Source organism: Microtus ochrogaster, unplaced genomic scaffold (assembly GCF_000317375.1).
Source record: "Microtus ochrogaster isolate Prairie Vole_2 unplaced genomic scaffold, MicOch1.0 UNK69, whole genome shotgun sequence".
Lineage (NCBI taxonomy): Eukaryota > Metazoa > Chordata > Mammalia > Rodentia > Cricetidae > Microtus > Microtus ochrogaster.
The window spans coordinates 1,983,827-1,994,254 of NW_004949167.1; the positions used below are offsets into that span (position 1 = coordinate 1,983,827).

General features: G+C 51.5%; 1 protein-coding gene across 1 annotated transcript in view; it reads right to left on the bottom strand.

The window, feature by feature from the left end:
- The window catches only part of Cfap57 (cilia and flagella associated protein 57), a 66,462-nt gene that overhangs the window by 24,569 nt on the left and 31,465 nt on the right, over positions 1-10,428 (bottom strand). Inside the window, exons 13-17 of the mRNA XM_026777512.1 lie at positions 6,690-6,845; positions 5,322-5,415; positions 4,776-4,966; positions 3,906-4,079; positions 2,120-2,278 (exon numbers count right to left, since the gene is read on the bottom strand). Of these exons, the coding sequence (XP_026633313.1) occupies positions 2,120-2,278; positions 3,906-4,079; positions 4,776-4,966; positions 5,322-5,415; positions 6,690-6,845 (774 nt within the window). The remainder of the gene's footprint in view (positions 1-2,119; positions 2,279-3,905; positions 4,080-4,775; positions 4,967-5,321; positions 5,416-6,689; positions 6,846-10,428) is intronic.

The following is a 10,428-nucleotide window of genomic DNA, read 5'->3' on the forward strand; positions in this document are numbered from 1 at the left end:
AGAAAACACAGGGCCTCTGACGCTGCAGGGGGCTACAGACTTCTGGCTGGGGATGCAGCCAGATGCAGGTTGGCAGAGGCTGTAGTGTGGACTCCACAGGAACTCACTCCCTTTGCCATAGGCTGTGGAAGAGGGGGTCTCCCATCACAGGCTGTAGCTCTCCTGCATTATGGCCTTGGTGCACCTCTGTCAGCAAGCAGAATTAGGTCCCCTCTCTTGTGTCTCACAGGATTTATGACTTGCTGGCAACCCAAAGAATGCAATGAAGGGAATTGTTGCGTGGCTGCCAAGGTTAGGCCAAACAGACAGGCAGCTCCCTGCCTGGCTCTCCTGAGACAGGACGTTTGCTGTGGTAGAGGCTAGGTGCTACGGAAGAGGTTTATGCACTCTGGGTCCTCTGGATTGAGAGAGCATGTTCAGGGCTCTATGGCTGAAAGACTCAAATGAACCCCGCCCCCCTTACCATCCCTGCCACAGGGGATAGAGCTGGGCACGTGGAAGAAAGAGCCACTGTAGGCACTCATCTTCCAGCCTCTAGCTGTTGGGGGCACCCCCAGTTTCCCCAGCTGAGTTTCCGGACATCGGGGTCAGAGACTAGTCAATCTGTTGAACCTTGTCCAATTCCTGCCGCTGAGAGGCTAGCAACACAGCTGTTTGTTTGGACCACTGGATTTTCAGGCTGTAACTGGAGCGTGGGTCAATCAAGCAAACCTTGACTGGATGACATTTTCCCGTTATAGCTCTGAGAAAGATCCAGTCCCTATGCTTAAGGCAGAAGAACACTGGCTGCCAGAGCAGATAAACACAATCCCAAAATGTGATGTGCGGCAGAGGGAGGGAGGCACGGGCATCGTGGTGGTTTGTACCGCAGCAGCAGAGGGCAACCCACTTCTGTGTGATGGGCAAGCTCAAAGGGAAGATAGGAGGGAGGGAAGAGGAGATGAGGAAGGTAAGGCTTTTGCCTGCTGGCTTCGAGAGTTCAGAAGTCATCCCGGAGGCCAGGCACTGGCAAGCTGAGCCTATGAGCCAAACTTGACCTGCTGCCTGTTTTATTCCATTTTAGCTGGAACAGGGCCTAGCACATTCTCATCTGTTTTGTTTCTGGGTGGTCTCACATGTGGTCTCCAGGGTAGATCAGTGCAGACAGAGACCATGAGGCCTGGCCATCTCATGCTTTGTAGACAAAGTTTGCTGACCTCTGCTGGGGGCCAGGGGAAGCTACTGAAGGCCTTTCAGTGGGAGAGCAACCTAACTATGCTTGCACTGTCTGCTGTGCTGCTGGGGACCCGGCGTGGGAACTGGGAAGGCTACTGAACTAAGAGGGGTTACGAGTGTCTGCATTGGGAGCGTTTGGTTTCTTTCTTGGGTTTCTTTCTTACTCCCACTTTGAGAATCTGAAGAGGGCCCTGCCCCTTCTCCAAAGCCTACAGTATATACAAAACTTCCCACGCAGGAACAGCAATGCAGGTACTAGCTCACCAAATCCTTACAAGCTCTCATGTCCCAGGAGAGAACAGGTTGGCTTCAAAAGGTGCCCAGGGCACAGAGTCTGCTCAGCAGAGGGGCCTGTGCCGGAACCTACTTATCTAACACTGACTGCCCATGTGTGATCACAGGAGAAGCCTGCCTGGTGAGGCAAAAGGGGCAGAGTGGGTGGAGAGGTGGGCACGGAGTCTGGGTTTGCTCAGGAGGACAGCAAATCCTGGATGTTGAGGAGGTGTGCCTGATAGCTGAGTATTCTGTGCAAAAGGCATTCATTGCCATCGTCCTGGGTTATCCAGTATTCACAGGACCAAGCCTTCTGACCAGCAATAGCAATATGGGCAGCGTGGCAGGGGAATTACCCTCCATCCATAGAGTGGGCCATCCCAGGATGCCTGAATCAGTGGAGAGCAGGGATCTGGAGGCCAGCTAGCTCAGGTTCACCCGGGGTCTGTCCCTGACAAACTGGGAGACCTTGGGCTGTCAACTCAGCCTTGTGGAGCTCGGCTTCATGAGACACAACCCTGGGTTGTTCATGCTACAAGGTTGTTGCTAGAATAGAGTGTGATCTGTTGGCTTGGATTAGCTTCATGTTATGTACATAGTGGGCACTTCATAGACTGAGCGGAGCCCTCACCTTGTCTTGAATGGTCTCATCCCTCTCCTGGATCTCTCTCTTGAGGCCTTGGATGTCCTTCTCCAGGGACTTGATGACGCCCTGCAGCTTCATCTGCTCTGCCTTCAGGATCTCAATGTCATTGGTGCGCTCTTCAATCTCCTTTTGCAGGCTACTGAACTGAAGACACAGAGCAGCAATGAAGACCCTTGGGGTCTTAGATCTGATCCCCATTCCCCACGTCAGCTGTGGATGGGGCTGGCCCTTCTCCAGGGAACTAAAGCCCCCGTGCTCAACATCCATGGCTCTTGGGGAGTGGGTTTTGTTATTGCTGTTATTTTATTTTTTGTGTGTGTGTGTGTGGGTTAGCTTTTTTGTTAATTGCAAAATAGATTTTGACCACACTTGAAAACTTCACACTTGCATACAATGTGCTATGCTCATATTCACCCTCCGTCACTCTCCTGCTTCCCTCCCATTTTTGACACACACGTCCCTTCTCCACAACTTCATATTTAATTCCCCTTCCCTTTCCTTTCCTTCCCTTTCCTTTCCTTTCCTTTTTCCCTCTCTCCCTGTCTCTCCCTCTCTCCTCTTTCCTCCCTCCTTCCCCTCCTCCCCTCCGTCCCTATCCCCCCCCTTCCTTCCTTCCTTTCATTTTTTTAAAAAAAAAAACCAAGACAGGTTTTCTCTGTGTAGCCCTAGCTGTCCTGGAACTCTCTTTGTAGACCAGGCTAGTCTCAAACTCAGAGATCCACCTGCCTCCGCCTCCCTAGTGAGGTGTTCATCCTTACTACCTGACTCTTTCCCTTTTACTTTAAGGTGACAAACTCTTTTTACATAGCCAGACTGCCCTTGAACTTATAATCCTCCTGCCTCAGTGCCTAAGTACTGGGATTATAGGCATGGGCTAATATGCCAAACTTATTTTGTTTCAGAGAGTGGGTTTCTGGAGAATTTGGGACAGTTCGGTATTTTCCCAGGTCAGACGAGTGATGTGAGCATTCAGCATAATAATGCCTAGGTCTAGTCCCTGCAGGAGAGAGCAGTTTGCCTACAAATGCTTCAAGAGAAGCTCTCTAGAAGGACTCAGGTGCTTCTAAGACCATACTGACCTTGAGGGTTGGTCAAGGTCACAGAGAGGAGCCACTGTAACCTATCCAGGAAGGGAGCATCTGCTTACCCTGAGAGTCACTAACAACAGTGCAATTTCTATCCAGAAGCTTGGATTCCTAACGCACTTGCTCTGAACTCAGCTTCTCCATGGCCAATCATCTTAGAACTGAAGCAATTCCTCAGGGGTCTGTCAGCGTCCTCCCTCTCTGAGCCATCACAGAACCAAGGAGCCACCTCATCTTGCAAACAAAGCATTTTATAATCTGCCCCGCCCCACCCAGGCTGAACCGCTGCCTGTCTCAGCCTCAGACCTCATTTCTATTCCCACCTTGTCTAGAAAGGATAGCTCTGAGCATCCAGGACACAGGGAGCCCATGAAAGGGGAGGAAGGAAGGAGTCAGGTATGGTGGGATGCTCCTGCAATCCTGGCACCTGGGAGGAAGAGGTAGGAGGATCACATGTTTGAGGACTGGGTTCCACAGTGAGATCTAAACCAGTCTGGGATACACGGTAGGATCCTGTCTCATGCCGATTGCTCCCCCAAAGAGGAGGGGAAGTCAGATGTGGTCCTTTTGAGGGTACTCTTTTGTCTTGGAGGTGGGACCTCTGTTTGGCCACCTAGGGCTATCTGTCCACTTGTCCCTTGCCCCCAGCCTCCCCAGGATGCTCCCAGGGCACACAGCGGGCTCACTTTCTTCCTCATGATGCCTGTTTCTCCCTTGAGCCGAAGGTTGGACTCCTTTTCATCCCGGAGCTTTCTCTCGTACTTAGTTTTGATGTCTTGGATCTCCCTGTCTTCATCTTCTTCAATCTGCTTCTTGGTTTCCTCAAATTCCCGAAGCTGCTGTCGAACATCTTCCTGTGCCTGGCTTGGAGGGAGGGCGGGAGGGAGAGAGAGAGAGCGGGGAGAAGGGGTTAGGGTGCCGTGCTAAGAGAGCCTGGGATGGCAAGAGCGCAGGAGCCTTTCTTGAGGAAGGGAAGATGAGTCCAGTTACAGAATGGAAACTGAGGCCCTGTCCTGTCTCCTGTCTGTCTACTTCCTTCCTGATTGGGCCAGGCTTCAGGGTCCATCACCTTCTTACCTCTTACCAGTACCCCACATCGTGATGCCCTGTTACACCTTTGCTTTCCACACAGAACTCAAGGTTCAGACCCTTTTTCTTTCTCAAGATAGGGTTTCTTTGTGTAGCCCTGGCTGCCCCACAACTCACTCTGTAGACCAGGCTGGCCTCAAACTCAGAGATCCACCTGCCTCTGCCTCCTGAGTTCTGGGATTAAAGGCATGTGCCACCACCGCCTGGGTCCAAACATTGGACCACTGTAATTGTATTTATAAATACAATTGGTTATGCCCCACCCCTCACCAGATGAGACTGCCTTGAGGGTAGAGACCTTGCAGCCTGTGCCTGCACTGGACTCCCAGGATATAGTGCCTGCGGCACACAGTAGCTGCCAGGCAAACGGCTGAACAAATGAACGGCTCTAATTCCCCTCCCTCTGCCAGCCAATCTGTGCTGTCCCGTCTCTCAGAAAGGGACACAGAGCTGGGGTCCCCCATCACCTCTTCTAGAAGAGTAGTTTTCTCCTGGAGCTTGGCCTCGTAGAACTCAGTCAGCTCCTCCAGGGCCTGGCTCTTGGTTTCGTCATTATCCCGAAGTTGTTTCTCATACTCTTCCTGCATCCTCTGGGACTTGAGCTGCAGCTCCTGATACTTCTCATATTCCAGGAGCAGCTTCTGGTTGTTGCAACATTCTGGAGAGAGACAGGTGGGTCTGCACGCCATGTAGGCCGGCAGCACCGGTCTTCAGGGCACACACGACCCCCGGGTGCTTTCCTGCCCCTCCCATGCCAGACCACACAGCAAGGAAGTTCTGAGGCTGGGATTTGGCAGACTGTCAGGCTCTGAACCTGAACTTCCCACAGGCAGGTTTGTATTTTGAAGAATGGGCAAATACACAGGAGGGAGAACGGGGTGAGTTCCAATAAAGTAATACATTCATAGACAGAGTCACATTCCCTGACTTCTGCTGTGTCTGAGCCCCTTTCAAATAATGGGTGTCCCTAAGCGGCCTGTGCCTCGGCCATGTGGCTCCCCCTTGTGGCTCACCTATGTCTTGCAGCTCCCGGCCCTGTTTGTCCAGGAGCTGTTCTATGCGTTCTCGGTGATGGATGTCCTGTTTCTCTTTCTCTGTTTTTAAAACCTGAAACAAAGAGTCGCCTTTTCTCATTTCTACACATTTGTCAAAGGCACCAATAGGACAAGAGCTACTTTTACTGTCAACATCTTTGTTCATAATTTTTTTCTCAAGCCCTTACTTTGCACCAGACACTGCTCTGCTGAGACACGGACACATGGCCTCTTCTATCCACATCCTATTTCACTCTGAAACGTCTGTGCTTTTGCTCTTGATGCACACATGGTAAAATGGACGCGTCAGTGAAGGCTTGGGTTTGGGTCAAGTAGATTTTAAGGAGAAAAATCAGGGATTTATTCCAATCATCTACTGCTGATAGGTGGGTGTGGCGGTGCACACCTTGGCTCCCAGCACTTAGAAGGCAGAAGCAGGGAGATCTCTGTGAGTTCAAGGCTAGCCTGGTCTATACAGTCTCAGGCCAGCCAGAGCTACCAAGTGAGACCCTGTCTGAAAAACCAGACCAAACCAACCCAAACAAACAAACAAACAAACAAACAAACAGAAAAACCCCAGTAACAGCCCAGATGCGTATGGCTGGCACACGGCTGTCAGTTCATTCGGGACGCTCACATGTACTGACCTGAGCCAGCCAGCTCCCGGCAGCCCGAGGGTGCCAAGCCGGAACCTGGCTTTGTGTTTGGTTTATGAACTGAACTGACGCTCGGTGCCCGGTTGAATGAATTATAAATAAACGGATGAGTAAGTTTAACAGCCAAGGGCTTTTTAACCAAACAGACCCATGAAGATAAGTTACCCGCACAACTACTCCTTGAGCCAAAAGATGGGCGGTTGGAGATGAGGGGGCCAGGCAGATGGCATAGCATAAAGACAGGCTTACAAATACTGGGGCCAGGCCTAACTGGTCAGACAGATTTTATTTTTGACAATCTAGAAATCAACACACCTGCCAGAACCTTCCCTAGCACGCCTTACTTCATATTTTAAAAATGAGTACTCCCTGGTCACAAAAATAACAACTCCCACTGTGGAACATCTAGAAATTCCAAAAGTATATTAGAAACAAAACATGGGTTAGCCCGAAGAGCAGCTTTGCGGGATATAATCATCCCGCATCTCTTTCCCATGTACCTGCTTCACCCAGCATACCATCCTATGGGAAGCTTTATGCTCTGTGCTCTGTCTGCCCTAGACACCTCCTCCAGCAGCTGGGCGTCACAACTCAACAGTACCAATGCCCTTAGGTCATGCAGCTGGCCCTGCACTCAGCAACATGGGAGCTGCTTATTGCTGAGGCTGCGGGTCCGGGCTCCCAACCATACCTGGTTTTTCGTCTTTAGGGACTCCATCTCCTGGATGAACTTGTCTGTCAGCTCCTTGATCTTCTCCGAGTAGTTCATATCCTTCAGCCGAAGCTGATACTCGTTCTCCATTTTCAGCTCTTCCACGCGTGTCTTCAGCTCCAACATGACCTGAGCCTTAGGGAGAAGGAAGCAGAATTAAGAGTGCTCACAGAAGGGGGAGTCAAAACACTGAAACCGTGACCCTGACCTGGGACCTGCTGCTCCTCCTCGCTTCAAATGAAGTTGGTCCCTGTGAGAAGTTGTCTCCATTTCCCTTACAAGATATACAGATGACAGGCAGACACATAGAGAGCCTTCCTCCATCTTTACAATACATGCTCAGTGGTCCCACTGTGTGTGCCAAGAGAACTCGCGTATCTTTCAAAGTGGCACAAATGTTACCTATTTGCTGAGACCTACCTGGACCCTCTATTTAATCCTGCAACCCCGCCCCTGTTCTCAGCACAGGCTCCCCTTCTTAGCGCCATCTTATGCTTTATTTTTTCTTCAGATTTTGGCACCTGGTGATTATTGAATGCTTCACTTATTATTTTCTTTATTCCACTGTCTTTTTCTCCCATTAGCATTTGAGCTCCCCGCAGGCTGATGTCTTTGTTGGTTTTGTTCTCTGATGTAGCCCAAGCACACAGCTAACACAGAGTAGGTACTCAAGATACTCTCTTTCTCTGTGTGTGCTAACCAAACCCAGGGCCTCACGTCAAGAGTTCTACATCGGGCTACACCCCAAACCCCAGAGATACTTGTTGAATGTCCTCATGAAACTCACGGCCTTTTGAGGCAGCCAGATAAACCCATAAACCCATGATTGTAAGCTGTGATTCAGTGCCCAACGACGCGGTCACTGTCCCTACTCACGTCTGCCATGCCTGTGCTGGCGTCATCACCGTTACTTTAATGTAGGCCTCAGTTCTACTTGGCTCCAAAGTCTAGTCGCTAGTGTTTGTTTTCTTCCTTACAAGCGAAGTTTCCTGAAAGCCTGTAATATTTCCTGAAGAGCCATTGCTGAAGAGTGGGGGAGGGCACAGATGATGTCTTTGTGCTCCCCCCACCCCCAATCTGTCTTCGCTGGTCTGCTTCCCTTATCTCCATGACAAGAAGAAATGTGCTATGTTTGCTGCTGTACTCCTAACTGGCACCTGGAATGGACTTAGCATGGGGGGTACTGAGAGGACTTAGCATTGGGGGGTACTGAGAGGACTTAGCATTGGGGGGTACTGAGAGGACTTAGCATTGGGGGGTACTGAGAGGACTTAGCATGGGGGTACTGAGAGGAGGGCTGCCCACTCAGGGTCCTCATGTAGTTTGGTGCCAATGGGAGGTAGAGGGAGAGGAGTCTGAGCTTGGAGAAGTATGGGAGGTGGCACTGGAGGCCCTCCAAGAGCCTCAGCTAGCCTCCTTGAGCTGGCTTTGGTGCTTTGAGGGCTTTCTAACCATGGTGCAGAGCACAGGATACATTCGTGTGAGGTGACTGCAGACCTCAGGCGAGAGGTGTTAGGGCCCTGAGCGGAGGTGGGGGAGGGAAGTGGGGAGGAACAGAGAGATTGAGGGAAGAGATACAGAAACCGTGGTGCCTGGCTGGCGCTGCAATGACGAGAGAGGGCCGTGCTGGAAGACTCCCCAGGTGACTGGCTGTACCCAAGTGCTGGGTTTGGCCTGTCTGGCTTCCAGAGCCTTGAACAGGTGCACCAGCACTGCCAACGCTGGTGAATGCCCGGCAGGGAGACCAGAGACCCAAGGCCTGTGCTGAACTAGTAAGATATTGTCACGAATGGTCCCGTTTTTGATGTGGGATGTTCAAGGTGCTTGCTCGCTGGCCCTCCACAGTCCGTCTCTACGATGCAGCAGAGTATCTTTCCAGGGTAGGAATCTTGTCATCATACCTCCTGATGTAAGGTCTGCCTGTGGTCCTTCCCAGCAGTTTGCAGTCTAAGACGTGCGAAAGGCCTCTGTGGTCTCCCCGATTCTCCCCTGCTTCCTTCTCAGCAACACGGTCTGCTCACAGCTGCTAGGCACATCTTCCCAGAGGCTCCCTCTTTACCCTTCCTCACACATGGCCTGCTCCATACAGAAGGCCTTTCCTTCTGGAAAAAGGCACTGGACAGGGCTTGCTTCCTCTGCTACCACCTGGCCTGGGGTGGGGTTCTTCCCTTGCTTTCCCGTGGCAGGGTTCTTTCACAATATTGCGGCAGCTTGCGGCCCTGTTTTGTTTCTCCTGGCTTTCCTCTCAGGCCACAGGCTGAAGGACCCCTCTGTGTTTTTTATCTCTGCACTTTCAGCGACGGAGGCCTGTTGGGTACACAGCAGTTGCTTCTGTTGCCAGCACATGGAGATCCCTGTACATTCAAATGACTGAGTGAGGGAGCACACCCCTGGTGGAGGGGTAGTTACTTGGAATGCCACAGAATAGAAAGACTGGGAGCTGGCACTGGGGAGAATGTGGACATAGAGAGAGGAAGTAGGGGGAGCCAGGAAGAGGTTTGCAGAGATTCATCTTGATGGATGTAAGAGAGGAGAGAGCCTAAGGAACTGGGCCACACACACTAGATGGTTCCACTGTGGTGGCAGCAGTGCTGTCAGGCTTGGCTGGGGCCAGGGGTTAGGGGGTCAGGGGTTAGGGTTGGAGTCAGCCCAGACACTGTCAGGTCTTGAGCTTGTCCCTGCATCTCCTGTTTGGCTTCTCTGCCCTCTGGGAAGAATGAGAGGAAAGCAACAGAGAGCAGATGTGTTTTGTCTGCCACAGGGAGGCTGGGCTCGCCCTCCCTCCTTCCCCTCCTTTGCCTTTCATAGAGAATGTTCCAGGGTGCTCTGGAAGGGCTGTCCAAGAAGCACCAGGGCCCTCTGTCGTGCTGCGCCTTTGTTGTCTCTCTCCTCCCCTGACTGGGAGGCCCCTGGTCACAGGGCCCCTGTCTGGCTTTCCCAAACACTCATGCTGGGCTGGAGAGATGGCTGAACCATGAAAGGCTAGGCTCACAACCAAACACTCCTGCCCAGAGCCTATCCAACCACAGGGAGCACACTCAGCCACTCAGACGTTTTCCTGAGTGGTAATGACAGGGTAGCTCTGTGATTCTCTGAGTGCCAGACATTCAGCTTCAGTCATGAGCAGTGCCCAGGGCTGTGCGCTCAGATTTCAGCAAAACATTTACTGTGTTGAACTTCCTGTACTAGCAGGAGGGAGGGGCCCTTGGTCTAGGGACTGAGAGCCATCTCCAGATTCAATCTGGAATCAAATTCTGGTCCTATTGTTTACCAGTACGGTAAGTTTGGATCCAGCACTAAACCTCTTTGAATGAGATTGACCCAAAACCGTTGAGCCATGGGGGAGAACAACAGTGTCTTGTTCACAGAGGTATTCCGAGGTTTCTAGGAGAGCTATGTCACCAGCACGGTGCACGGTTCATTGCAAAGTTCATTGCTCTTTCCTTCCTCTCTCCCTCCCTCCCTGCCTCCCTCTTTCTCTTTCTCTCTCTCTCCCTCCTTCCTTCCCTTCCCCTTACTCCTTCTCTCTCTCTCCTTCTTTGTCGGTCTGTCTGTCTGTCTATGTAGCCCAGGCTGTCTTCAAACTCATGGTCTTCCTGTCTTAGCCACCTGTGTGATGGGATTACAGATGCCATTTGTGTACATACACTTATGCATGTGGGTATACATGTATGTTCATGGTGTGTGTGTGTGTGTGTGTGTGTGTGTGTGTGTGTGT